This window comes from Mustela nigripes, chromosome 7 (genome assembly GCF_022355385.1).
Source record: "Mustela nigripes isolate SB6536 chromosome 7, MUSNIG.SB6536, whole genome shotgun sequence".
NCBI lineage: Eukaryota > Metazoa > Chordata > Mammalia > Carnivora > Mustelidae > Mustela > Mustela nigripes.
This window is the reverse complement of record NC_081563.1, coordinates 19,806,640-19,830,617: the sequence shown is the minus strand read 5'-3', so window position 1 is coordinate 19,830,617 and position 23,978 is coordinate 19,806,640. Positions and strand designations below refer to the sequence as shown.

At 54.2% G+C, this 23,978-nt stretch overlaps 2 protein-coding genes and 1 pseudogene across 3 annotated transcripts in view; 2 read left to right on the top strand and 1 right to left on the bottom strand.

Annotated features, from left to right (window-relative positions):
• Positions 1–12,759, top strand: part of HADHA (hydroxyacyl-CoA dehydrogenase trifunctional multienzyme complex subunit alpha) — a 47,464-nt gene extending 34,705 nt beyond the window's left edge. Inside the window, exons 12-20 of the mRNA XM_059405283.1 lie at positions 1,399–1,533; positions 3,718–3,889; positions 6,335–6,421; positions 9,108–9,248; positions 9,734–9,802; positions 10,544–10,739; positions 11,398–11,512; positions 12,046–12,191; positions 12,281–12,759. Coding sequence (XP_059261266.1) covers positions 1,399–1,533; positions 3,718–3,889; positions 6,335–6,421; positions 9,108–9,248; positions 9,734–9,802; positions 10,544–10,739; positions 11,398–11,512; positions 12,046–12,191; positions 12,281–12,426 — 1,207 coding nt within the window. The 3' untranslated portion in view covers positions 12,427–12,759. The remainder of the gene's footprint in view (positions 1–1,398; positions 1,534–3,717; positions 3,890–6,334; positions 6,422–9,107; positions 9,249–9,733; positions 9,803–10,543; positions 10,740–11,397; positions 11,513–12,045; positions 12,192–12,280) is intronic.
• Positions 12,760–13,975: 1,216 nt separating this feature from the next.
• GAREM2 (GRB2 associated regulator of MAPK1 subtype 2) overlaps positions 13,976–23,978 on the bottom strand; it is a 14,832-nt gene continuing 4,829 nt past the window's right edge. The window contains exons 1-5 of one of the 2 annotated variants that reach the window (XM_059405282.1): positions 23,649–23,715; positions 19,942–20,072; positions 18,227–19,237; positions 16,863–17,032; positions 13,976–16,370 (exon numbers count right to left, since the gene is read on the bottom strand). In XM_059405282.1, coding sequence (XP_059261265.1) covers positions 15,356–16,370; positions 16,863–17,032; positions 18,227–19,237; positions 19,942–19,968 — 2,223 coding nt within the window. In that variant the 5' untranslated portion in view covers positions 19,969–20,072; positions 23,649–23,715 and the 3' untranslated portion in view covers positions 13,976–15,355. Of the gene's footprint in view, positions 16,371–16,862; positions 17,033–18,226; positions 19,238–19,941; positions 20,073–23,648; positions 23,716–23,978 lie in introns of those variants that run through there. The other variant, XM_059405281.1, reaches the window with a different exon arrangement.
• Positions 17,855–17,974, top strand: LOC132022952 (U2 spliceosomal RNA; annotated as a pseudogene).

Here is a 23,978-nt window from a genome sequence, read left to right as displayed (position 1 = left end):
AAACTGTAAAACACACACCAACTTCTACCTCTCCGCCATCCTACCCCTTTACCCCCGTCCCTCCATCTATGAAAAAATGGCATCAGTTAAAGAAACTACCTTGCAGCTGAGGAGAGGCCTCTTAAATTACAGAATCTATAATGTCAGCCACTCCAGACTCCTACTCCTGTCCACATATACCTCTTCCTATCATAGGCAGCTCGCATATAATGCCATTTGGGTAGGGTGTTATTATACCAAATACATAAAAAAGACAGGCAACATCCACATGAGTCTCACATAAGAAATAAGAAAATGAGGACAAAGTATTTAAGCTTGTGAAAATTCTCCTCCCCGCCCCCAAAAACAGCCAGAATACGGAAGAATACTGTAACAGAACACTTCCAAGCTTGAATGAGATATCCTTAAGTAAGCATTTACAGATAAGGGTGATCTAAGAGTTGACCTCACTTGGGGAATAAGTTGAGGAAAAAGGCTATGAATTAACTCTAGGGTACCCAAGGCAGGATAGGTTGAACGGAAGATTGACTAAGGGAACTTGAAGAACTGGGGCCTGGCTGCCTTAGGAAGAACGCGTGACTCTTGATCTCAGGGTCGAGCTTGAGCTCCATGTTAGGTGAAAGATTACTTAAAAACAAAAAAACAACAAAAAACACCTTAACGAAATGAAGAAAAGGTATCCTCTTGTTTTCCCTACTGCCAGTAATGCCTCTGCTTCCTCCACTTCTGTCTCTAGGCTCTTCCCCTCACCTTCGATAATTTAAATTCCTTATCTGTTTGCTCTTTTTTTTTTTTTGAAGATTTTATTCATCCGGGTGTTGGACTCTGCACTAGACGTGGAGCCTGGCTGAGATTCCCCCACCCCCACACTGTTCAAGTGCTTGCATGCTCTCTCTTGCTTTCCCTCTCTTAAAAATAAATAAATAAATAAATAAATCTGAAGGTCAATTTTTCTTTTAAGATTTTATTTGTTTATTTGACAGAGATCACAAGTAGGCAAAGAGGCAGGCTGAGAAAGAGGGGGAAGCAGGCTCCCCACCGAGCAGAGCGCCTGTTGCGGGGCTTGATCCCAGGACCCTTGGATCATGACCCAAGCCAGAAGCAGAGGCTCAACCCACTGAGCCACCCAGGCACCCCTGAAAGTCAGTTTTTAAAAATAAAAATTATTTAAATTTTTTACAGATTAGAAATGATTTTAAAACCTTATTTATAGATTAAAATCTTTAGAATTCTTTAATAGATAAAATCTATAGGTAGGTATAGATTTTTACAGATAATAATTATTTAAAATACCTTATTATTATGCCCACTTTCATTGGTTTATTGAATAACTTGGACGATCTCCCACTTTTACTGAAATGATTAGTTTACCAAAAGTCACTCATGCTTTCCTTCCAGGCACCTAGCCATTCTTGGTGCAGGGCTGATGGGAGCCGGCATTGCCCAGGTCTCTGTGGATAAGGGCCTGAGGACCATACTTAAAGATGCTACACTAGCCGGGCTGGGCCGAGGACAACAACAGGTGTTCAAAGGGTAAGCCCACTGTCTGCCTCTGTCAGCAGAATGCTGTTTGTTTTTTGCCATTACATATTCCTTTTTCCTGAACATGGTGAGTACTGGATGCTCCGTAGTTAAGCTCTTGCCTTTGATTTTTAGAGACACTAGTTCCTTCACCTTTACTTTATTGCGCATATTAGAAACCATTAACATCATTGGAATCTGTAATGTCTGTGGAAGAGAAAACCATCAGATATTTTTAAATGCCATTTATTTTATGCTTTGGTATCAGGACTAGAAATTCTCGTGTTTGTGAGTTTTGATGGTTTCCATCTCACTGTCATACTGTTATGGAACACTGAAACAGCACCACCTTGGGGAAGGAAATGTGCCGTAACTGCACGTTGAAGGTGGGGCTGGGGTCAAAACTCTTGAACCTTCTGTTTCTTGGCTGGCGATACTGTAGAGAAGGAGGAAACAGATTTGGTTCCACCATGTCTGAGACTGTGTCTCCATCTTACCTCTGAATTAATAAAAACTGACTATTACTCTCCCTCCTCCCCACCTTCCCCTTCCCTCCTCCCACTCGCTGCCTGTTTTACAGAGGGGGAGAAACTGAGCAGCCGCTTAGCCAGACTAGAAACCGGTTCCAGCTCAGGTCTGTGCTTCAGTGTAGTGGACAAGCTGGCTACGTGTGACTTCCAGTTGAATGAGGTTTTTTTGTTTTGTTTTTTTGTTCGTTTTAGATTTATTTACTTATTTGAGAGAGAGAGAGAGAGAACACAAGCGGGGGTGGGGTGGGGCAGAGGGAGAAACAGACCGCCCACTGAGCAGAGAGCCCAGTGCAGGGCTCCATCCCAGTAGCTGGGATCAGGACACAAGCCGAAGGCAGAGGCTTTTTGAGGCACCTTCAGTCAGCTTTTTTGTTGTTTCTCAAATGGGTTATGTAGCTTCAGCCCATTTTGACCTCTTTTCTGCAGGGAGGCTCTGAATGTTGCTACTGTAACGCTATACAAGATGTGGCAGGTTTAATCATTTTGGCAGATTATTGTAAGATAGCAAGGAGTTGAGTAAAAGATTTGTGACCAAAAGAAAAAAAAAAATGGGCCTGTGCTCACTAACAGCATTGCCCTGAGACTAGCCTGTACGCACCCCCAAACATCATCTCATACGGTCACCGAAATGGGAAATTGCTGCTCTAGAATGGGTTCCACCCCCTGTCTCTTTTGGATTTCAGTGCTCCAGCTTTCCCTTTGTGTCTCAGAAGCCTGGGGCTCGGGCGACTGCCCCTCACCACACTGCTGACTTGTGACACGTTTCCTATCCTCTCTTGATAACAGTTTCATTAGGCCTTAGAGTGACTAATAATGTTCTGAACTCCGACAAGCATCGGGTTTGCTAACTCCTGACATCGTTGTCAAAAACCAAGAGATTGGACTTTTAAGACTTTGAATACTTTGAACTTACCTTGTGGCTTTAATTTTTCTTTTATTAGTGAATGGGATTTAGCTTCATTCTTCATTCAGAGGAAAATTCTAGGTCAGTCGTTCTGAAAGTGTGGTCAGATTATAACCCAAGAGAGCCTGTTTTTCTTGGCACTGAAAAGTAATCCGTTAAACGTCTGAATAGTAGGAATCCTTTTTATTATCTCCCTATGGGCAGGAAGAAACCTTGAGTCAATATTTTATGTAATCAATATAATATGCCACTTAATATGTGCCAACTGGAAAGTAAATTAAGAATATAAGAAACAGTGCTCACTCTCTCTTCTCCAGAAGATTACAGTTACAGAGTAACAGGATGGTGTGTAATGAGGTGCATGTCCCTGTGGTCTAGGACACGTGTTGGGTGTTTCCTCTGTTACAGGTAGAGAGTTACCAGAGCTGCTTCTCTCTCTTGCCATTCCAGTATTTGTGTACTCCTCTTGGCAAATTTAAATGCTTGATGAGTGATAGAGTTTAGGTAAGTTTCACACGTAGAAGTCTCTCACTGGAGAAAGAACGTGGGCTTGGGGCCAACCTGCCTTTGGCCTGGTGCCCTGCCATTTGACCACATGTCCCTCTGAGCCTATTTGAGCAACTCTTCTCCCTCAGAGCAGAGTAACAGAACTGCCTCACAGAGCTGATGAAAAACACAGCACAGTGTCTGTCGGGCCCGTGGGTGCTCCACAAATGTTAAGTTTCCCGTCTTCCCTTCTGACTGGGACTGTGTTTTTTCTAGATTAAATGATAAAGTGAAGAAGAAGGCTCTAACATCGTTTGAAAGGGACTCCATTTTCAGCAACTTGACTGGGCAGCTCGATTACCAGGGTTTTGAAAAAGCTGACATGGTGATTGAAGCTGTTTTTGAGGACCTTAGTCTTAAGCACCGAGTGCTAAAGGAAGTGGAAGCGGTAAGTCGGAGGCCTGTTGTACTTGAATCGTAGCCTAGCAGTGGAGGACACAGAGATAGGTTTTTTAAAAGGAAACTCATGGTTCTTTTTATAGAGCTGTTCATGTCCAGACCTTTCAGTTTTTCTGTGAACCCATGCACAGTACATAGGTTACAAAGGTCAAATCTGAGTCCTGAGGTAAGAAAATCAAGTAGCACAAAGCTCGTTAGTGTTCTGTGGGAGTTGGGTCACTGGACATAGAGATGACCTCTTGGAGTGTAGCCAGCTGTCTTAACATTCAGGGTCAGCTACAAGCCGTAACTAAACTTCTGCAGGTCTAGCCAGCACAGGACACAGGGGAGAAATTCTCTCCCCAGGCAGGTTTCAGATGCTTCCTTTGTGGAAATGGTGCCTTGGTCTTGATCGCGAGTGCTCTGCATGCTGTGTGCAAAACAGGTGCCTGTGGATGGTGTAAAGAGTGAGCCCAGAGGAGAACAAAGATAGGAATGAGTATGAGGTAGAACCGGGGCCTGACGGTACACGAAATGCCACTGGCTCGGCAGCTCTCCCGGTGCCCTACTCTTACAGAGGCCTCTGTGTGAGGGCGGGCCCTGCTCTGCCACGCTCTCAGCCTGTGGAGACACTACCGACAAGCAGTTGTGCTTGGGACAGCTTCTGCTTCGGAATCCATGCCCTGGGAAATCTTTTGACAGAGGGTAACGTAGATTCAGCTGGGGGGAACATTCAGAAGAGCCGCATGGATTCGTATCCCATCTGTGCCGAGTGGCATTAAGGCGCAGAGAGGTAGGTGTTGTTCCGGGGGGCTTGGAGGGCGCTGCTGAGCCCGCGGCTGGTAGATCCTGGCAAGAAGTAAAAGCAGACACAGGCAGCATGGTGAGAAGACCATTGACCAGCTGACGAGCTGATGGTCTTTGCATTTGGAAAATCTGGGTTTGGGACCCCGGGCATGGAGAAGGGTGTGTCAGTTCTAGCAGCAGGGAAACTAGTGATCAGGGGACAGAGAGGGATCCGATCGAGAGAAGGGCAGACTCTGAGCAGACGCTACAGTGTTGACCTCTGGCTTCCAGAAGGACAAAAAATCAGGGCTTCTTAAGGTCTGGAGCTCAGAGTGTCGCTCCTGTAAAGGCAAGTCACGAGATTCAGAAGGGCGGAACTAGGCTCTGCATCTGGGTTGCAGGAAAGCCCAACGTGAGTCAGGAAGGGAGGCCTTTGGAGTGAGTCCAGCGGCCTTTGGAGACATTGGCCTGCTCTTCATGATGTCCTCACTGGCGTGAGACACCCCACCACGCAGACCTGCCGCTTGAGGCTCCTGACTTCCTTGCAGTCATGCTCTGCTCTCAGTTCACACTTCTGACGAGCTAAAATCCTAAAAGCCTTTACACAAGCTGACTGCCAAGCCAGGTTATTTTTGTGGGGTTTTTTGTTTGTTTTTAAAGATTTTATTTATTTATTTGACAGAGATCACTAGTAGGCAGAGAGGCAGACAGAGGTGGGGGTGGAGAGTAGGCTCCCCACTGAGCAGAGAGCCTGATGTGGGGCTCGATCCCTGGACCCTGGGATCGTGACCTGAGCTGAAGGCAGAGGCTTAACCCACTGAGCCACCCAGGCGCCTCCAGAGCCAGGTTTTGTCCAGCAGGAGCCTCTTTAGGTTTTTCCTGTTTTCTTTTTAAAAGAATCTTAATGCGGTATTCTACCTTTGTCCCCATTACAATTGCTGTCACTTTACACTCAGCTTTTCAGGGTGTTGCATGTATCTTGAACCTTGACTCCATCTCCTGTGTTAGGATTTTGCCTGTCCCGGTATGCACAGATCTGACAGGTGTGCCTTCCCATTTTGTTTGTGCACGCAGCTGAATAAAAACATGAGTAGTTTGGGATCGTGAACAGAATGCTGAGACGTTCTACATTAGAGATTGTTCTCCAGGATGATAGAGAGAACAGTTAATAGGATTCGTGTGCGGTAGATTAATTACAGTGGTGCAGTTTTCTAACAGCACCCGGTATAAAATGAGCTGGGCACGCGGTGCTGTGGCTGGTTCTTAGGAAGGTAAAGTGTAAGGGGATTGTCAGCTTTCAGATTCGAGAGCAGATCCAAACAAGAGGGACTGATATGCATGCTGAATCTTGAAATGAACAAGAATTGACTCAAGGTTATCTATTCAGTATTTATCTGAGGTCTCATTTACCAAACTGCTGAGATGCAGTCGCCCAGATTAGGACACTGAGCCAGAACTAGTAGGTGGCAGAATGGGAAAGAGAACCAGGTCAACACCCTTCCCATCACAGAAGGGCTGGGCGGTTGTAAATGTCACCAGATAGTATCTCCTGTCTGAGTGGTTGTGGGGGGAGTGGGGCCAGGCCCAGGTTTCACGTTTTAGCTCTGCTCCGGGCTCCAGTCTTCTCCCAGGCTTACGGGACACATTCTTCAATGCTTTTCCCCTGCAGGTGATTCCAGATCACTGTGTCTTTGCCAGTAACACATCCGCTCTCCCAATCAATGAAATAGCTGCTGTCAGCAAAAGACCTGAGAAGGTAAATTCTGAGCAGAGGGAAGACCCTGAAGTCTTTCCCTGAGAAAGGCTTAGAGCATTAGCAGGGCCTGGTGTGGACTGTGGGATGGAGGGGTGATGACGTTTTCCCCAAAACTGGGCACAGAGCAGCTAACACCGTGACCGCTGTGAGATACGGGGTGAAGTACAACCAAAATATACTTTAATAGGTGATTTGCATCCTTAACAGCTCTTATTTTTTAGGTTCAGACTATAAAGTGGACCGTTTTTATAATTAGGTATTTAAAGATAGGCCCAAGGGGCACCTGGCTGGCCCAGTCAGTAGAGCATGTGACTCGTGGTCTCAGGGTTGTGATTGAACCCCATGTTGGGTGTAGAGATGACTTAAAAACAATAAAATCTTTTTAAATTTTAAAAAATAAAGATAGGCCCTTAAAATAAGAGGGGTACTCCAAAATATCACTTCAGCTACAGAGCAGACACTGGTGACGGTCTAAGACAGGCTTGGTTCCAGTTCCACATCCAGGAATAGATCAGGCGGGGTGGCAAGGTGTGTCCACCTGTAGGTTCACTTAGAACTTCTACCCAGGGTAGCACTTTCAGTGAGTGTTTAGAATGATGACTGGAAATGTGTCTTTGGGCTTCTGCTGTCTACCAGTCACCCAGGGAAAGTGAAATCGCTCGGAGAGAAATCAAACACCTCACCTCCCTGGAGGTTAGCAATTAGCCTCAGCTAAGCAGAGCCAGCCGGAAGTAGGAAGGAAACATAGAAGACTCATAAGCAGCCAAAATTGTTCAGACAGGTGCTTGTATTGAAAACAAAAAAAGTCTGTTTGTTCCTATTCTAATAGCTCGCGAATGCAGGGTAAGCTTGTTTCCAAGCACACCTCGGATTGGAAGCGATGCGGGGCCTGACAGACAAGTTCAGGGATGTCAGGAAAAGGTCACAGGGAGAAGAGTGATGCTGAGGAAAGACGAGGAAAGACACAAGAACACTATAAAGGCAGACAGTCTGGCCATGTCACCTCAGTCAGAGCACGGCAGCATTCAAGTCCGTGACGGAGAATCTTTGATGCTAACTTCCCGTTTTCCCAGTGGAGCGGGAAAAGCATCATGCTTTGTAGTCCTGGCCTCCAGAGACCGAGGATAGCTTCCGTCACCTGCTTTCCCTGTGTTGCATAAAATTACAGTGATGGGTACGGGGAGGGCGACCAGCCACCTGCTTATCCAGGACAGGTTGGTCCCCTTTGGCATAGCTTTCTTGAGGGCTACAGATTTTGCTTGGGGTAGTGATTCCACGAGTGTATGTGCAGTTGTCAGAATCACCGAAATGAACATTTTAAGTTCTGTGCATTTTACTGTGTCTAAGTATATGTTGTAAAGGCTAATTCCTTTCGCTCATAAGTACTGACTCTGAATCAGGTCCTGTCTTTTTAAATAGTTTAGACACAAGTTAAGGAACAGTTTCGGGTTCAGAAGCAACTTTAGGTTTGGTAAGTTCATGGAACATTTAAGTGACCTGTGCATTATGTAATGGAGAGTAGGCAGGCTTTGGAACGGGCCAGCTGCGATGGAATCCCACTGCCATTCACTAAGGGACCCTGAGCTCCCAGTCTTAACCTCCTGGTGACTCTTTTCCCCTCATCTAGATAAGACTGACTAGTTCACAGAGTGATGGGTTAAATGTAAGGAATAAATGGCAAAGGCATTAAAGAACAGTGGGTAGCCAGCAGTCAGCAACTGGTAGTTATCATTAGTTGTAGCTTACAGCTAACGCAAGGGTAAGAGGGGCAAAACTACCAGTTTTAGGATTAAATCATTCTCTCCCACAGCAGCTCAGTTGGGAGGACTGTCTAATTGTTAACTTGAGGAGGAGGTTCTGAACTTCAGCATATATCAGAATTACCTGGAAGACTTCTTAAACACAGTCCTGGGCCCTGCCCCTAGCCTCTCATTCAGTAGATCTGGATCTGGGGTGGACCGGAGAATTTGTAGTTCTCAAGTTTCCCAGGCGATGCTAATGTTGCTGTCCCATCGCTTCACTTTGAGAATCATTGGTTTAATGAATCTTCAGGTGCATTTGAACTGATAATTTTAAGATTAATTTATTTGAAAAAGAGAGAGTGTGGGAGTTGGGGAGAGGGACAGAGGGAGAGAGAGAATCCCAGACTCTCCATTGAGCTCAGACCCCAACACAGGGCTTGATCTCATGACCCGAGACCATGACCTGAGCCAAAATCAGGAGTTGGACATTGAACCAACTGAGCCAGGCATCCCTGAACGTTGTTGTTATTTAAACCCAGTACCCTGGTAGTGAGACCCACGTGTGTAAAAAGCAGATACATCTCTGACAGTCCAGCATATTAATGGGTTCCTCTGCCTACCTCTGCCTCCCCCATCTCAAAAACAGTGGGCCCTCTAAGCCCCCAGTGTCAGTAATGGGAGTGGAACCTTCATTCATTCTTCCCTGATGAGTCTAACTGGGTCGTTAGCTGTGATTTTGGCATTAATTGTTAGTAGGATATGTTGCCCTAGAAGCAGTTGGAAGAAGATTCTAGTGAGCCCTCTGAGAATACTGAGCTTTTTAGGAAAGAACCACAGAGCCAAACTACTCAGATGACTTCCCTTGCTTTCCTACCAAAACACGGAGTGCTGTCCGCTTCCCTCCCCACGGTCTTCGAGCCGGTGGCTTTGTGTTCCCCGTGCAGGTGATCGGCATGCACTACTTCTCTCCTGTGGACAAGATGCAGCTGCTAGAGATCATCACTACCGACAAGACATCTAAGGACACAACCGCTTCGGCCGTAGCCGTTGGGCTCAAGCAGGGGAAGGTCATCATTGTAGTTAAAGTAAGGAGTTGTGTAACAGAGCGGCAGATCTGGGTGTGCCGCCTTGATTAAAGTGCCGTCAGCTAGGACAGAGTCTCCCTCCCAGTGAAGTCTGGCTGTGAATGTTTGCACAGATTCCTTATACCTTCAGGTTTATGACTGTTCTGGGGCAAATAGGTCACCTTTTAGTAGGATTTCCCCTTGGTTGTGTGTGGTGCGGACTGGGCTGCTGAGTCAGTGTCTGAGAGGGGGAGTGGCTGGGATGTGGCCGGTTCTCCCAGCCCTTCCAGAACTTGCGGGTGGCTGTGAAACCCTCTGCTGTGCTCTTTGGTTCAAGCCGTGCTGCCTTGGCTGTGGCTTCCACTGCCATGTAATTTTGATGATTCTGTTTGGGAATATAAATCACCTTGTATTTGAGAGGACACGTGGGGAAGAGAACCTTCTTTTGGCCTTGCATCGTACCCACAGTGGAGGGGCCAGCGAGCTCACGTTCTCTCCCTTGGCAGGATGGACCTGGCTTCTACACCACCAGGTGTCTCGCACCCATGATGTCTGAAGTCCTCAGAATCCTACAGGTCAGTGCTGCTCGTGGAATGTCGGCAGCGTCTCCCACTTCTTAAACCAGTCCTCCACACTGGTACTGCTAAGGTGAACAGGCTTCCTTCTAATACATTTAAGTCCAGGCTCTTCTCCAAGGCGGCCCTTTTGTGCCTGATCCTTCCACACCATGGTGGAAAATCACGGCCTTTGCTGCCCTACAGTGGGCAGAATTTGAGCTCTGCTCCCTCACTCCCCTCACTGCTCCCTAGGACCAGACGCCTCCTGACAGTGCTCTGCACAGCATCTGCCTCCCTTAGAGGCCGGAACCACCCAGAACAGACAGGTCCGCTTGGTCTGGTTGGTCCTGGAGCAGCTTCTGCACGCACCCCTCTGGGGGTGCCTTCTCAGGCACAGGCTCCGGGGGGCGATCTCTGCTCCCAGCTGTGGAGAAACCTCGCCCGCCTGCCATGGAATCTCATCACTGCTGAGGGTCCGAATTGCAGACAAGAAGGAAATGAATAGTGTGTTCACCTCTGAAGTTGTTCAGGCCTTAAAGTGCTGTGGGTTAGGGAAGGCCCAGACTTTCCCCCGGTGGCTCCCAAACCTCCTTTGCTTTCCCTGAGTGGGCCGGCCTTAGTCCTGGGCCCGGCCAGGTGGCACCCCGGAGAGAAGCGGGTGTCGGACCGGCCCTGTGCCAGAGGGCCAGCATGGGGAGCCCTTGGCAGAGGGTCCGGAATGCCTTCCTCCTCTAAGGTCCCTGCTTACCTCCCACTCAGGAAGGAGTTGAGCCCAAGAAGCTGGATTCCCTCACCACAAGCTTTGGCTTTCCTGTGGGTGCTGCCACACTGGTCGATGAAGTGGGTGTGGATGTAGCAAAACACGTGTCAGAAGATCTGGGCAAAGCCTTCGGGGAGCGGTTTGGAGGTGGGAGCGTAGAACTGCTGAAGCAGATGGTGTCCAGGGGCTTCCTGGGTGAGTAGCCTCAGAGAAAACTAACACTCTGAGAGCAGAGTTTCCTGAGACACACAGTTCCAGAAGGCCTGTGGGCGAGAGTCTTTCCTAACATTGAGCCCACATCAGGGGGAGTTTTTTTTAAATGATTGCATGACAACCCTGGCCTGAGGCCCTGCCATTGGCCAGGGTGTGCAAGCCCGACATTTTCATCTGGCCCAAGGCCTCTCACACACCTGTGATCCTGCGGGAGCAGACTCGGCCCCCAGGTTTTACCGTGCTGTCTGGCCACCTGTGTGGAGGAGGTGACCCCTCTGAGCACAGAGCACGTGGTTGAGGCCTGCCAGAGCTGGCTTTCTGTCTCGGCAAAGGAGCAGCAGAAGCAACCCTAGGACCGGGGCGTCTACTAGGCCCTGGTGTTGCATAATGGCTGGAAGGAAAGCTCACCCAAGTGCTCTTTCCCACCCGCATCCACAGACTTGAAAGCCCAAGAAACACAAGATCATTTTTCTTTCTTTGTCAGCCTTGTGGACAAACGTGAAATCTCTAGGGTTAGCTAGACAGACACATGCAGGGATACAGTTGAGAGGCTGGAGCCGTACATCAGACTAGGAGAGAAGAGAATCCGCAGGCCTGAGCTCTGAGATCCCGTCATTCTCCCCTCTCTGGCTTCTTTTAGGTCGCAAATCTGGGAAGGGCTTTTACATCTATCAGGAGGGTGTGAAGAACAAGAATGTGAATTCTGACATGGATGGCATTCTGGCAAGTCTGAAGGTGCCCCCAAAGTCTGAAGTGTGAGTTAACTTCAGTAGCTTGTAGTGCGGAAACCGGTTTCTCTTCAGCCCAGAGCTGCTCCACCCTCTTCCAGCTCTCCTTGCTACTCCCCTTAACTGACCAGAACCCTTCTGCCTTCCACATGCCATCTCGTTTTCTGCCCCGCGTCAGGGTCAAGACTACAGCTGAGCCTCGGAAAGACCCCTGCTCCAGCCTTCCCTCTGGAGGTCTGGAGGGCAATAGAAAACCTGGCATCCTGGGCCCTCTCACCCCGCCAGACCCTCTCTGTCATTCGTAACTGACAGCTGCTGGTGGCAGGAGATTCTGTCTGCTCTGCCCAGCCCTGCGCTAGCTGCCAGCCTCTGGTTACTTAGGCCGATGAGCTCTGAGCCACCTTTTCCCGGAGCAGAGCTGCCCTCCCGCGGGCTCGTCTCTGCACCATCGCGAGCTGCGGACTGGCTGGCCCTCGGAGCGCCATTCGCTTCTGCAGCCGCAGCTCCTGCGTCCCTCCCCGGGACGCTTCATCTACCTGAGTGTCTCTCCCTGTTGGCAGCTCCTCCGACGAAGACATCCAGTACCGCCTGGTGACCAGATTTGTGAATGAGGCGGTCATGTGCCTGCAGGAAGGGATCCTGGCCACACCCACAGAGGGAGACATCGGCGCGGTCTTCGGGCTCGGCTTCCCCCCGTGTCTCGGAGGTTGGTCTTGCGGGTTGGGCAGGGCAGGCAGCTTGTTCTGTCCGAGAGCTTGTCCCGTCTCCTGCAGCAGGTCCTGTCTTTCCTTTTAGGGCCCTTCCGCTTCGTGGATCTGTACGGTGCTCAGAAGGTAGTGGACCGGCTCAGGAGGTACGAGGCCGCCTACGGAAAACAGTTCACCCCGTGCCAGCTGCTCATCGATCACGCTAACAGCCCTAACAAGAAGTTCTACCAGTGAGCGGGCCCTTGGCCCTGCTCCGGCCCCTCACCCAGCTGCCAGCAGAGCGGCGTCTGGCTGCATCGGCGTAACCAGAAGGCAGGCGAGCTCTGGCCCTGGGTGTGCGTCCTGATTAAAGTGCCTTCAGCTAGGACAGAGTCTCTCTCCCTCCTGGTGGAGTCTGGCTATGAATGTTTGCACTTCATGCCAGGAGCCCGTGAGCCACACCGAAAGCTGGCTCCAGAGCCATCCTGCTGCGGGCTCCGCCAGGGCTGGGGGTGGCCAGGGGTGGCCCCGGGCAGTTCTGCACCCGGCCACGTACACGATAACAATAAAAACCAACTCTTAACAGCCTCTCTGCCTCCCTGCTCCTTTTTCTTCTGTGTCCTTCTGGGTTAAGCCCCCTCCCTTCAAGGATTTAGAATAAAGCCCTGGGCTTTTTGGGTGTGAATGTGTTGGGATAGTTTTAGACAGCCCCTTGAGACAGAGACCGTGATGATAAAGGGGGACTTAACGCACTAAAGCCTTCGGAACCTGGCCGTATAGACCTGCTCCAGCAGGCTTCCTCTTGCCCTGGGAGACAGGCCTGACTGAACAGAGCAGCTGAAGTGCCACAGGCTTGGAGGCCAGGTTGTAAGAGACCTCCTTCCCCAAACTGTAATGCCTCATGGTACCATGGCACCCAGTGCTTTTCGTAGTGGGACTCATGTGCTCTTGGGATGTTAACACTGGAGTGAAGCAGAGGAGAGACTATTTTCCTGGCCAGTAGATCCTGCTCGTCTTGGCTGACCCTGAGCATGGGAGAATGGGTGGATCACCGGAGACCACATGGTGAGCTGTTCAAGGAGTGCCCGGCCAACCCACTGGCGCTCTGCCCTCCCGGTGCCCTCTGGGCCGGGGAGTCCCTTTGATCCTGTGCCAGGGGCAGCAGACCCCGGTGTGTGGAAGCAGCCTCGGGGCTCCTGCCCAGTCTGGTGGAGGGGCCCACACTACACGTGTGCAGAACTGAAGTCCCAGTACGCCGTGACCCACTGCTCCTGCCTCTGTTCCACGTGCCGGTGCCTCGCCGACCCCTGGCGCCAGCTTTGCTGGGACCCGTGGACAGAGAGCCTCGTGCCGATTCCACGGACCACTCCCAGGTGCTGCGAAGCCAAACCCTAAAACCAAGTCACCTGTGTGCTGGGATTTTCAGATGACCAGTAGGAAATAGGGAACGGATGCTCTACGCAGAGCCATTAACGGGATTCTAAATGGGGGCTCTGGGAGGGCGTCAGGCAGCCGTTTGGTCAGTGCAGGAACTTAAACTTGGGCGCCAGCTGAGGACAGGGAGCTTTCCAGTCAGCAGCACTAGGAATTGGGTTGAAACGCTGGTGAGAGATGGAAGGTTCTTGTAGGGGAGGGGCTGAGGAGGGGCTGAGGAGGGGCTTTCGGAAGGGAACCCAGGAGTGGGCCACGTGCACACCCCACTCCAAAGTCCTCCCCTGCCTGGAGGCTCATGCCTTGTACCTGCCGGTCCCCTGGGCCCTCCAGAGGAAGAGGGTCGACACCCAGAGTTGCCCCCCGACTCCTGTTCAGTGCTCTAGCATTTATTTCACGAGTCCTTGAGGATTCACAGAGTGATCGGCAGGGAAGCCCAATGCTTCAGCATCAGCGTGTGTGCTCTACTTCCGGACTCCCCTTGGCCCCGAGGGGAGGCGACTGCCCAGGGCGCGAGCACCAGCGTGGCCTCACTATACTTCAGAGGAAAATGGAGCAAATAAATATCTAGGTAGGTAGGCTAGGTAAGGCAGAAGAGAAGGCTGGTCCGGCTGGGGCCTGCCGCTAGTGGCATGAGGAGAGTTAGTGCAGCCCCGGGGGGCGGGGGAAGGGGGACCGGGAGAGTTGGGGGTGGGGGGACGGCTGGTTGGACACAGCGGCCAGCCTGCTCCCGGTGCCAGCGGACTGCCACGCCCGGTTCCAGGCCCCAGAGACCTGACAGGCATAGGCACAAGCGCAGGAGGCCTAGGCTCCAGGAGCAAGGAGAAAGCCGGTTTTCCCAGGCCACGGTGTTCTCTTTCCCAACCATCCCACCTGGGCCAGTGACAGACCAGAGAAGGACACCAGGTGTTTGCTGGAGCCCAGTGAAGGGGGCAGGAGCCGGGCAGAAGTGGGAGTGCTTGGAGGCCACTTGCCGCTACAATCCAGGAGCAGCAGACTTCAATCTACCCGCTTCTCCAGGGAGTGAGAACCTCAGACCCGACCCAACCCGCAGGACGGAAGGCAGCAGCGGGGGCGCTAGAGACGTCTAGAACATCGGCCTCCCTAGCTAGGTGAGCGGGTCAGCGGCAGAGCTGTGCTCTTCCGGAGTCCTCCCCCGCCAACCAGCGCCCTGAGCCAGAGCCTTGAGGCACAGCGACACAGGCTTGACACACCTGTGCTTGGGGCCAGGGCCTGAGTTCATACAAGGGGAAAGGAAGGGCATCCCAGAGATACAGGAAGGGCCCCCAGACTCTGGGGTGGCCAAGGCCAAAAGCCCACAGAGCACGGGGGCGGGGGGGGCACTTGGGGAATTTGTGCTTAAATGATGGCCCGTCTGCCCTTGTCTCTAACCTGAACCTACAAGCCTGAGAAGTGCAAGATGTCTGACACTCTCCACAAGGGCGGGGGAGGATGTCGGGTCACCATGCTGGCCAGCTTCTGACACCCCATCCCGCCACCGTGGGAATCCCAGCAATGTGTCCCCGGGCCCAGGGGCACACCGGTGCCTCTCAGAACAAAGGTCAGATGCCCCCATTTTCCAAGTGTGTCTCCCCTGGATTCCCTCAGAGGGGCCACCTGGCTGCCTCAGTCTTGGCACGGATTCTCCTTGCAGGAGGACCTGCTCTGGGCCCACTGTCCCCCCGCAGACCCGTGGCTAACCCCCGTGGCCTCCAGGCCAGCGTCCCAGCTGTGCAGCCGTGAGCTGGGAGGCTCAGATCTTGGGCCTCCAGCCTTTGATGAACTGCATGATCTTCTTGACCTGCAGCTTCGTGAGATGGAAGTCATCGGCCAGGATGTCCTCGCTAAGCTGCACAAAGATGCTGCCGTCAATGCGTTCTCTGGCAAAGAAGCTCACCACGTCCTCCGAGAGACCAATGAAACGCAAACTTCGAGAGACTTCTTCCAGGGAGAGCGCAGACAGGTCAGCAGGGGGCTGCCAGGAGGAGGCATCCCGGCCTCCCCAGCCTGCAGCCCCCTCCCGGGGACTGGCAGGAGGCCCTTCCAGGCGCCCCTGGGGCAGAAGGAGCCGTGCTCCGCCTGCCTCAGGCCCCTGCAGGCCCACCGGTGACAGCGGGGTGGGGACCTGCCGCAGCACCAAACCTTCGGATTCAAAGGCCTTGGGGGGTCCAAGTGGCGAAAGGCAGGGAGCCCCCACCGCTCTGGGCTCCTGACAGCGCAACAGCTCGGGCTCCGGGGAACTGCCCTGGCGCAGCTCGAAGGAATCAAAGGGCTCCAGGGCTGGCTCCTGCCACTCAGAGGAAGAGGACGACGAGGTGGGGCACGAGGGGGGAGCAGCTGAATAGGCCTGGCCTGGGGAGCCTGGGCCTGGGGAAAAGGCAGGGCTGGAGGTAGCCAGGGGACCCGCATTGGTGGTGGGCCCAGAAGAGGAGGCTGCTGAAGGGCCTGAGGAGTAGACAGGCCCCGAAAAGGGGTTGAGAGCTCCGAACGGAGCAAAGCGTTTCTGGGGGTGAGAGGGCTTGAGCAGAGGCGGGCAGCTGTGGTACGCCTGAACGGGGGTGTCAGCCCCCAGGAGGGAGGTGGCTCGACTGCTCAGAGGCTCTGCAAGGGCCCGGGCGGCCTGGCTGGGCTGCGTGGTCGAGGGCAGGGGTCCCGGGGGTGGGCGGCTGGACGACTCGCCCGCCTTGCAGTCTCCCCAGGTGCACGGGTAGCAATAAAGGGAGTAGGCGTCCGGGGACGGAGAGCCGCTGCCGCTGCGGGAACCTGTCCTGTGGGCAGAGAGCAAGACACGCACGGAAAGATAAGCCAGTGCAAGAGGGAAACGCCACAGGCTCCTAGGGCACAGCACAGTGCTCCGCCAGGCCAGAGACTGCCACTCGGATCTCAGGAATGCCTGCTCGCGCCCCAGCCCCCAAGGCCCGAGACCACCACCTCCCCACCGGCCCCGGGTCTGCCCATGTCTGTCTTCCAGCCTCTCCCACCCCAAGAAAAATTAAACTAAACTGAATTACATAAACACTTTAATAGAGCAAGGAGCAGTCCCTGTGGCCGATCCCAGGCTGGAGGGAACCTGAGCAGGGTTCCCATCCACTCGCCGGGAACAAGCTGAAGCAGGAAGGTGGAAAGCAAAGCAGCGGCCCATCCGCTCTGAACGGCAGGCCTGGACTCTTCCTCCCTTGGCTCTGGCTCCCCTCTCCCGGCCATTCCCCTCCTCAGTGCCCCTCAGGAGGACCCAGCACCAAGAGAAGGCAGGGGCTCACCCATCCTGGAGGCCAGATGAGTAGTAGGAGAGGCTGGAGCTAGGTGAGTGGACAGGCTGCAGCTTGGGGAACCGTGGGGGCACCGGGGGGCTGCCCGAGAGCCGGCCACTGCCATTGCCGCCCCGGGGAGGCACAGGGGGGGCATTGAGCAGGCGGCACTCCTCCTTCACCTGCAAGCAGAAGGCCATGACTCCACGCCCTGTCCCAAGCAGTGGACTCTCCTAATTCTCCCTTTCCCAAGCAGCTGGGTGAGGAGGGTGTCTGGGCCTGACCCTTTGCCATGAGACTGCCTTTGCCTTACCTCCAACTACTCACCCACCCCACCCCTGGTAGCCTCTCCAGCCTGTCACTCTGAGAGAGCCCACATACACCATCTCCCACGGCCTTGGAAATCCATCGTGAGTGTAAGAGAATACAGAAGTAGATCAAAACAGGTTAGTCAACCTAGTCCCTTAAGGAAAAGGAAAGTGGGGGGCGCCTGGGTGGCTCAGTGGGTTAAGCCTCTGCCTTCAGCTCAGGTCATGATCTCAGGGTCCTGGGATCGAGCCCCACATCAGGCTCTCTGCTTGGTGGGGAGCCTGCTTCCCCCTCTCTCTCTGCCTGTCTCTCTACCTGCTTGTGATCTCTGCCTGTCAAATAAATAAATCTTAAAAAAAAAAAAAAAAAAGGAAAAGGAAAGTGGTATTGACAGGGAGAAGAAAGGGAAGGACAAGTATCTGCCATCTGTACCCCTTCTTTATAGGTCAAATACTCAAAGTGGACTCTCAGGGCTGTTAATAGCTATAGCCCATTTCTGTGGACAAGTATGGTTGGGAAGTTCTGCGTTAGGCATAAACAGGGTTCCTTGGTGCAGGACTTCTCAGAGCCTTTAATAAACCAAAGTTCTGTGGCTCCAAAGTGAGGAGAGGGGGAGTTAGGAATCATCACTACATATTTCTAGATTTATTCCATCATGGGACCTTCTTTTCACTTACAACTTAAAGGATTCCTGGATCGCTTCTCAGCCTTTTGGCAAAGATCAAGTGTAGTATCTGTTCTTATCAGTTTAAAGGATTCCTGTTCTGTGGGACCTTCAGAGCCCATCCCAAATTCTTTCAAGCTAAAGACCTACTAGCATCTTTATCTCCAGAATTTCCAATGCCACAGCCTCTAGCATCCTTTACTACAAATATGCTCTTATGTCTTTCCCCTTGTTCTTCTCCCCTTCGCCTGCCTACCCCCCATCCCGTCACACACTCCAGAAGCAGGAGCCTAGGGCTCAGGAGAACTTGCCTCTGGCTGGCCACCTCCGTCCCCTGAGAAGAGCGAGCCCCCAGCTCAGCTCCTTGCCTCCCACCCTTCCGGCCTACATCAGGGCCACTCACCGCCTCGGACTTGGGGGGGACAGGAGGCGGCGGTGCCTCAGGCTCCAGGAGGGACGGCCCGGGGGCTGCGAAGGAGATAAGGTCGGGCCCCGGGGGCGGCCGCGCCCGGCCCTCTGCGAGGCCTTCGGCAACCTGGTGCGTCCACAGCTCCTCGTAGGGGATCTCCGCGGGCGCCCAGTCCGGGCTCACGTACTCCTGGTCGCCATCGCCGGGCGGGCCGGGGGCGCGCGCGAGGGCTGGGGCGCGCGGGGGCGCGGGCAGACAGAGGCGCGCACGGCGCGGGCTGGCGCAGTCGTCGGTGAGTTCGGCCGGGGCCTCGCGCACGGCCGTGGAGTACTCGTCCGGGTCGAAGCGCTCGCGGCAGTAGGAGGCGCTGTCGCGCACCAGGCGCTCCACGCGCGGGTCCCCGGCCAGCAGGCCCTGCGGCAGCGCGAAGCGCGGCGTGTCGGTGAGCAGCAGGAAGTGCAGCGGAGCCGGGCCCTCGCGGCGCAGCGCCAGCCCCAGCACCACGGTCTTGGAGATGATGCTGACCAGCTTGTAGCAGTGGCCCTCCCGCACCGGGTGCAGGTCGTAGGGGTTGCGCGGCGGCCGGCTGGGCACCAGCACGTTCACCGGGAGCCGCACGCGCTCGATGATGGCGCGCACCGTGTGCTCGCCCTCCTGCATCTGCAGCTCCAGCGGGCTGCGCGTGCTGAAGCGGCCCTGGCACTGGAAGGGCAGGCTCAGGCTCTCATTGGTGCGGTGGTTCATGCAGATGAGGCAGGGCATCTTGCCCTTGATGGCCCTGGTGCTGCCGCCCGTGGCCCCCGCACCCCCGGGGCCGCCGCTGCCGCCCACCCCGGCCAGCGCCCCAGCCCGGCCCAGCTTGCGCAGCAGAGTGGTGAAGCGCGAGCGCTCCTTGGTGGTCTTGGCGCACAGGATCTCCGCCTGGCCCATGAGGGTAAGCTCGTCGCCCGCGTGCAGCGTGAAGTTGTACACCTCGCTGTCCTCGCTGAATTCGCCCGACACCACCTGCAGAGCCCAGAGACGCGGGGAGGCCTTAGACAGAGCCCCAGGGAAAGCCACCCTTTGCGGAGCGAGCATTCTTTGGGCTGAAACCTGATCAAGACCACTGGACTAGGGGGTCGGGGACGCGCCTTCCCTCCTGGAGAGGCCCCAGAGCAGCTGTGCAGCCTTGAATGAGCTACCTCTGGGGCCTTCACTGCCTCCCTAGTAACTCTCACTTGAAAGGACTGCTGTGTGTAAAGTGACATACTGGGAAAATATCCAATAAATGAGAACTTGTATTATCGTTATCTTTACAGTTTGGGCAGTAATAATGCTCCATCCACTCAACAAAGCTACTGTGAAGAGAAATGAGTTGACGGATAAGGGTTGGTAAACAGTAAAGGGTGATCCGTACACAAGCGGGGGGACTGTTAGTACTGTGTCCCCCTCAGCCCCCCAACAACCACTACCCCTACACCAGTGGATGCTAGGACAGGCTGCCCTAAAGGTCTCGAAGTCAGAGCATGATGCTTCACACACACTTAATCCTGCCTCACCCCCTTTTCAGAAAGTTCTGCAGGCCAGGGTCATTCACCTAACTCTCCTGATACGGTCCCATCAGGCCAAATGCCGTCGAGGAGCTGCCAGGAGCCACACTGACACTTTCTACCTAAGGGCAACCCTCCAACCAGTGTCGGGGCACCCTGGCTGGTGTGGTAAGGACTGACCTTGACACTGAAGGTGATGGCTTCCATCACAAAGATGCGGTCAGGGAAGACGCTGGCCACCTCCTCCACGCTGCTGAAGTACCTCACTGGCTCCCGCACATCCCGGGCCTGCTCCAGGAGCTTGAACTTCCCTGCAAAGGAGAACACAGGCTGCTAAGGCAGGCCTGCCTGCTAGTCCCTTCCTGCCACGCTCATCTCAGCCAGTCCCACTAGAACTCCCGCAGGCAGGAAGGCAGCTTTGCACTAGCAGGAGGCGGGAGATGCTGGTCGGCTGGCTCAAGGGCGAACGCGAACACAGACTTAGCATCTAGGACCCCAGGGAGGGCTTGCGGGTGGGTGAGGAGATTAGCAGCTGCCCGCCCAGAGAAATCCAAATGCAGAGAGGCAGCCGAGCACTCGCACACAGAGCTGGCCTCTAGCCCAGCATCACTGTGGCACGGGAGATGCTTGCTTCTGGCTTTGTCCCAGCCCCACTCTGACTTGCTCTGACCCTAGACGAGTCCCTTCCCTTCTCCGAGCCCTCATCTGAGGGTGCTGGAGCAGGAAATTTGGGGCCCTGTCTCGATCTGGCATCCAGTACCTTGGGTTGCCGATGCATGCACACCGCTGCACTGGGCAGACCAAGGGCTCCGCTGTAGGCTTTGGAGGCCCCAGAACCACTGCTCAGGCCCCAGCTCTGTTCCCAGCCCCTGGCCTGGTCCAACATCCAGCTGCACTGTCCCAGAGGCGTCTGAACTGAGCCCAGCAAAGTCCCCTCCCTCAGAGGAGGCCTTCCAAGCCTGAAGTCTAGGGCGGCTTTGGCTGGCTCGGTGGAGGCCCCCAGTAGACACAGACTTATAGAGGAGGAGGCTAATCCATGAAGCTGACAGCCTTGTGTAAACAGTCACACCTCACTGGCCACACACGTGTTATGTGCCCACCAACTTGAGCACAAAGACAGGCTGTGAAACTCCTGGACGTGTGGACGGATGACCTCTTCTCAGACCTTCCACAGACAGAGGGGCACCTCGGGTGAGGGGACAATAGGCCAAGGGGAGACGAGGTGGCTTTTAGCTTCCACAGTCTTCCTGGGGGTTGCTGCCATCACGGCCCAAGCACGTATTTGTTCTACAAACAGCTATGGAGCACCCTCTGTGCCAGACGTTGGGCTAGACCCGACAGAAGGTGCAAACTTAAGGACTCTGACAGAGTGGGCATGACGGTGAGCACGCAGGGCTGGCGAGCGGGGACCTAGAACTAGAGAGCCAGAGGACCATGGACTTAGAGGCAACCTGCCTGGCAGCCCGAGGGGAGCTTGGGAATGAGAAGAGTTTTATGGAACAGACCATCACACGGAAGAGCTGGCATGAACAAGACCAAGTCACAAGGGCACACTGCTGCCTGATGCGGGGAGTCCCTTCCCCCTTAAGGGGAAGACAGCAGGGGACGTAGCACCCACGTGATGAAGAGCTCTGGATGCCAGATTAAGGCGGAAGGATTCCACTCAGGAAAAAATGAGTTCTTGGCTTTTTGGCTTTTCGTCTAAGTTCAACCCCAATGAGATCAAAGTTTTATACCTGAAGGGCACCAGTGGGGAAGTTGGGGCCACGTGTGCTGGGCCCCCAAGATGGGCCCCCTGGTTATGTCTCAGGCCAGCAGTGAGGAAGACAGTGACACTGACCATTCAGGACAGAAAGGCCCAAATTGAACTCGCACCTCTGCTCTGATCATCAAAGTCCTCAATGAACCACGAAAAGACAGAAGCAGAACGACCAGAATCACAGTGGAAACATCACTTTTGAGGAGTTGTCAACACTGCCTCACAGAAGTGGCACACGTCTTTAGCCAGAGAACTCTCTGGAACCATTTAAGAGATCCTGGGATCTGCCCAGTCTGTAGGTGGCCATGTTGACAGTTGCCACCTTCGTGACATCATAGACGGCATCAACAGGGGTGCAGGAGAATACCCCACTAACTAAGAACCAGAAAGGAAAGTATTTCGATAAAGGGTCATCTGAGCCTCCGAAAGGAAGGAAGGGAAGGAAGGAAGAAAAGAAAAGGAAGGAAGAAAAAGCAATGAAAGCAATTAGAGTGTTTTGAGCAACGAAATGCCAAGATCCAAGTTGAGCTCTGTAAATAAAGTGGGGCAGCCAGTCACGTAAACCAGGGTCCGTGCTGCAGGGGGGCCGGGGCAGCCGCTGGGGGAAGCGCGAAGTCGAGCAGACCCAGAGGTCTGCAGAAGGAAGACTGGTGCTGGATGAGGAGTAGGCAGGGGAGGAAAGGACTCGGGCCACCGGCCGCAGCACAGACGGAGCTGGCCCAACAGACTCTTCGTGCCAGACAACAAACGGAGAGTTGCTGGAAGGAGGTGGGCAGGGAATGGGGCCAGACAGGTGACGGGGATTAAGGAGGACACTTGTCCTGAGCACCAGGGCTCGTATGTAAGCGATGAATCCCTAAATACTACGCCCAAAATGAATATTACACTGTACGGAAACTGAAATTGAAGTCACGACTTGAAACTACAAGAAAGGAAAAGAAAGAAAAAATAAAAATGGAGCTGGCAGAGCTGCTAACTGAAGCCGGGAACCGGAAGTGACACGTTGTAGGGCAGAGCCAGTCCTGGGACCAAGGGAGGCCCTCCAGGGGTGTTGGGGGGTGCGGTGAGCATTCCGGGGCAGGGCTCGGGGACTCCGGGTCAGAAGGACAGACTGAAGGTCACCAGCCCACCGGAGGAGAAAAGACGGCTCAAAGAGGAAGAGCAGAGATCTTAATCCCCTGGGAACGCTCTTCGCAGAAAAATGCCCACAGCTGTACTCCTGGCACGAACACAGACACCATTCTGTACACAGTGTGGGGGATCCTGTACAGTGTGGGGGATCCTGGATTCCCCAAAACCCAGCCGGAATCCCAGACTGAGGACCCCCCCCACCCAGCCTCCCCAGTGCTGGGTAGGAAGCACAGCGGGCCAAGGACCGAGTCCATGAGCATCTAGAAGCAGGAAAGAAGGGCGAGTGCCCAGGAGAGAGCTGGGAAGGGAGTCCTGCCCTAACCACTCTGAGACCCTCCTAAGATGTGCCACAGCCCTTGAGGGCAGCAGGGATTGTGTGGGGACCGGCCTGGCAAAGAAGGTCAGGGGTCAGGTGGCGGGAGTTGGGGGTGTGCTTCCCCTCCCTCACTGGGACCGCATCTCCCCCCGCCACCCACACACACACACATGCCCCCCCAACCCCAAGCAGCCATGCAGGGCCAAATGCCCACTGCCCCCTGTGGCGAGAGCTGGAGCCAAGTCAGGGCTGCAGCCCGGGGAGGATGTGGCCGGTGGATCGATGTAACCATGGTAGCCAGCACCCCCCCACCCTCCACCGCAGCCTGGGCCCGGCACCGGTCATTACTTCAGGAGGAAGGAAGGAAGGGAGCCCTCCGGGGACTCAGGCGCTAGGAAAGCCTTTACTGCCCCTGCAGCCTCCTCTCCAGCCTGCCCCGGCCTGAGACGCCCCGTCCCGCCCCCCTGCAGGCCCCACGGGCCCAGGGACCTGCCCCTCTACCCCCCCCCAAGCCTGCCCCTGGTCCCTGCCCTCCCCTCCTAGAACACGAGCATGCTGCTGCTCAGCGCCCCATCCAGCCCACAGCAGCCCCGCCCGTCTCCCCACCCCCCCAGCACCCGGGCCTGGCAGCCATTCCCTCAAGAACGATGGGTAAATGCACACACTTGGGGGCGGACAGACCTGGTTGTATCCCATCCCCGGCACCAACCAGCTGTGTGACCTTAGGCAAACAATTTAATCTCTGTAGGCTTCAGTTTTCCCATCTGTGAAATGGAAGCATACGGCTTAGCTCCCAGAGTGCTGACCAGGGCCACCCAGCTTCGAAGTGGGGGCTACCTCAGAGCAGCCAGGTTCCCCCTGACTCCCCCCATGCTGGGCTGCCCTCCCCCTCCCTGCCACCTCCCCCCACCCCTCCCAGGTCCACAGCCACTGCCCCAGCCCCGTCCATTATTAATTCATTAGGAGGAACTGGGCTATGCACTCAGCTTCCTCATTACTCCGCCTGCTCCT